We start from the raw sequence: 1,832 nt of genomic DNA on the forward strand, positions 1-1,832 counted from the left end.
CTCAAAGTGTAGTGCTCAACTTAACTCAAATGTATACATAACAGTGGCAATAAATCGACAAAAAATTTATTAAAAATTCATAAATTTGAAACTGCAAGTATGTAGCGTCTATGATTAAATCGTATACACCGCTTAAGTGTGACAATTATTTTCATACTTCATTGTTTACAATGGGTTTCGTTTCCAGTACTTTTTGACTTGCTTAGAGAAGAAGATTGAGACTAAGTCTAAGTAAAAATAAACCTTATCAACAAAACAAAAAACTTGAAAAAATTATATAGTGTTTTTTTTTAAATTTATTTTAAGCTTTTAAAATTTTTATTGGGTAAAATATAATTTAAAGTAATATTTATAAGTTTAATTACCTTAAAATGGATAAAAATAAAAAAATAAAATCAAAAAAGTAAAAAAATTGAAAACTTAATTACAATTAATTAATTACAATTATGTATTGAATATAATGATGATAATTAAATAAAAATTGATAGGACGTTACTATCCTTAATATCGAAATAAAAGATTCCCGGTAATCTTTTCACAATCAAGGGGTCCCCAACTTGTATATCAACTTCTTTATTGCAACCAGTTTCTTGTAGAATTTCATCAAATGAGCTACACTGATATATGGGTGCAAATGAATAACCTCTCACTCCAGCTGCATAAATCAAATTTGCTCGTAGGTGTGGACAAAAGCCAAAAATGTCAATAGCACAGCTTTCGAGAGTCCGACCCCAATTTGGATAAAAGGAAGTATGCCCTACAGGTTCAATGACACCTTGTCGTCCAATTGTAGCATGGATAGTAACAACATAATTGGCATCGGTTTTTGTCAAAGTTTGAGATGGATCATCAACATCGATAAATGGCCGAGCCGGATCAATTCCAACGATAGCTTCGATTTTACCAAGCTTAACTTGTTTGCCTGTAAAACCAGCAACATGTGCTCCCAAACTATGTCCAATTACAACCAATTCATTAAAATTCAATTCAAATTTGATGTGTAAAAAATCAATTAATTTTGCTACTGAAACGGCTACATCAGGTAATACTTTCGATGCGACTGATATATACGGCATATAGGCATACTTGCTCCAATCAACAGCAATAATATTATAGCTTCCCGTTGCAAAATAAGCCTCTCTTATCGGACGATTTGGAGTTGTCAAGTGAGACGAAAGAAAACCATGAATAATGAACCTAAGGATTGAAAAATGTATCAATATTTTTAGAAAAAGTATATATACACACGTTTAATTTATATACAAATTTAAAAATGGCACTCACTTGGTCTGATGCGAAGAATTGTAATTCGAGGATCTAATTGAATTTTCATCATTTGCATTGATTATTTGTGGATCATCCGGATTTTGTTTAGTGTACAGATAAAATTTGACACTCTCAACAACGTCCAATGGGTCTATAGCAGCATTAATTCCAACTAAAAAATTTATAATTTATATTTTATATATATAGTATTTATATAATTTTTAATACCAAAATATGTTGAAAAACATAATAGGATTAAATACGTGTGCATATTGAATAAAATTCACTGTCAACTAAACGTTTAGAAAATTGTTTCGCTTAAATATTATTCAAAGTAACCACTTTATTCAAATTAGTTTTGTTATAGATTATTTTTAATTAGTTTTAGAGATAATTTTAAAAATATACCTCAAACTAATTACTTTAACACAGATAAAAATTAACATAATAATTAAATTTTATAAATAAAAATAATATAATAATTTGTAATTTGGATTTGTATTATGATCCAATTCTAGTTCTAATTTGACAGGCATGAGTTCTAGGCCTGGTACTTGCAGTCCAAA

The 1,832-nt window shown here is 28.5% G+C and overlaps 1 protein-coding gene across 1 annotated transcript; it reads right to left on the reverse strand.

Annotated features, from left to right (window-relative positions):
• Positions 1-459: 459 nt before the first annotated feature.
• Positions 460-1,547, reverse strand: LOC119665292 (pancreatic lipase-related protein 2-like). The gene is made up of 3 exons (XM_038074556.1): positions 1,495-1,547; positions 1,285-1,438; positions 460-1,197 (listed from the first exon to the last, which is right to left on the reverse strand). The coding sequence occupies exons 1-3, from the start codon at positions 1,535-1,537 to the stop codon at positions 471-473; spliced, it is 924 nt and encodes a 307-aa protein (XP_037930484.1). The 5' UTR covers positions 1,538-1,547; the 3' UTR covers positions 460-470.
• Positions 1,548-1,832: the final 285 nt, after the last annotated feature.

The sequence above is a fragment of the Teleopsis dalmanni genome, unplaced genomic scaffold, assembly GCF_002237135.1.
Source record: "Teleopsis dalmanni isolate 2A unplaced genomic scaffold, ASM223713v2 unscaffolded_contig_4326, whole genome shotgun sequence".
Lineage (NCBI taxonomy): Eukaryota > Metazoa > Arthropoda > Insecta > Diptera > Diopsidae > Teleopsis > Teleopsis dalmanni.

What these genes read in the sequence shown, in the direction of transcription:
- LOC119665292 (XM_038074556.1), bottom strand. Translation starts at nt 1,537, where the DNA reads ATGCACACGTATTTAATCCTATTATGTTTTTCAACATATTTTG. An exon ending in ATGTTTTTCAACATATTTTG is followed by an intron (nt 1,439 to 1,494) that starts GTATTAAAAATT and finishes TAAATTTTTTAG; the next exon opens with TTGGAATTAATGCTGCTATA. An exon ending in AATTCTTCGCATCAGACCAA is followed by an intron (nt 1,198 to 1,284) that starts GTGAGTGCCATT and finishes TTCAATCCTTAG; the next exon opens with GTTCATTATTCATGGTTTTC.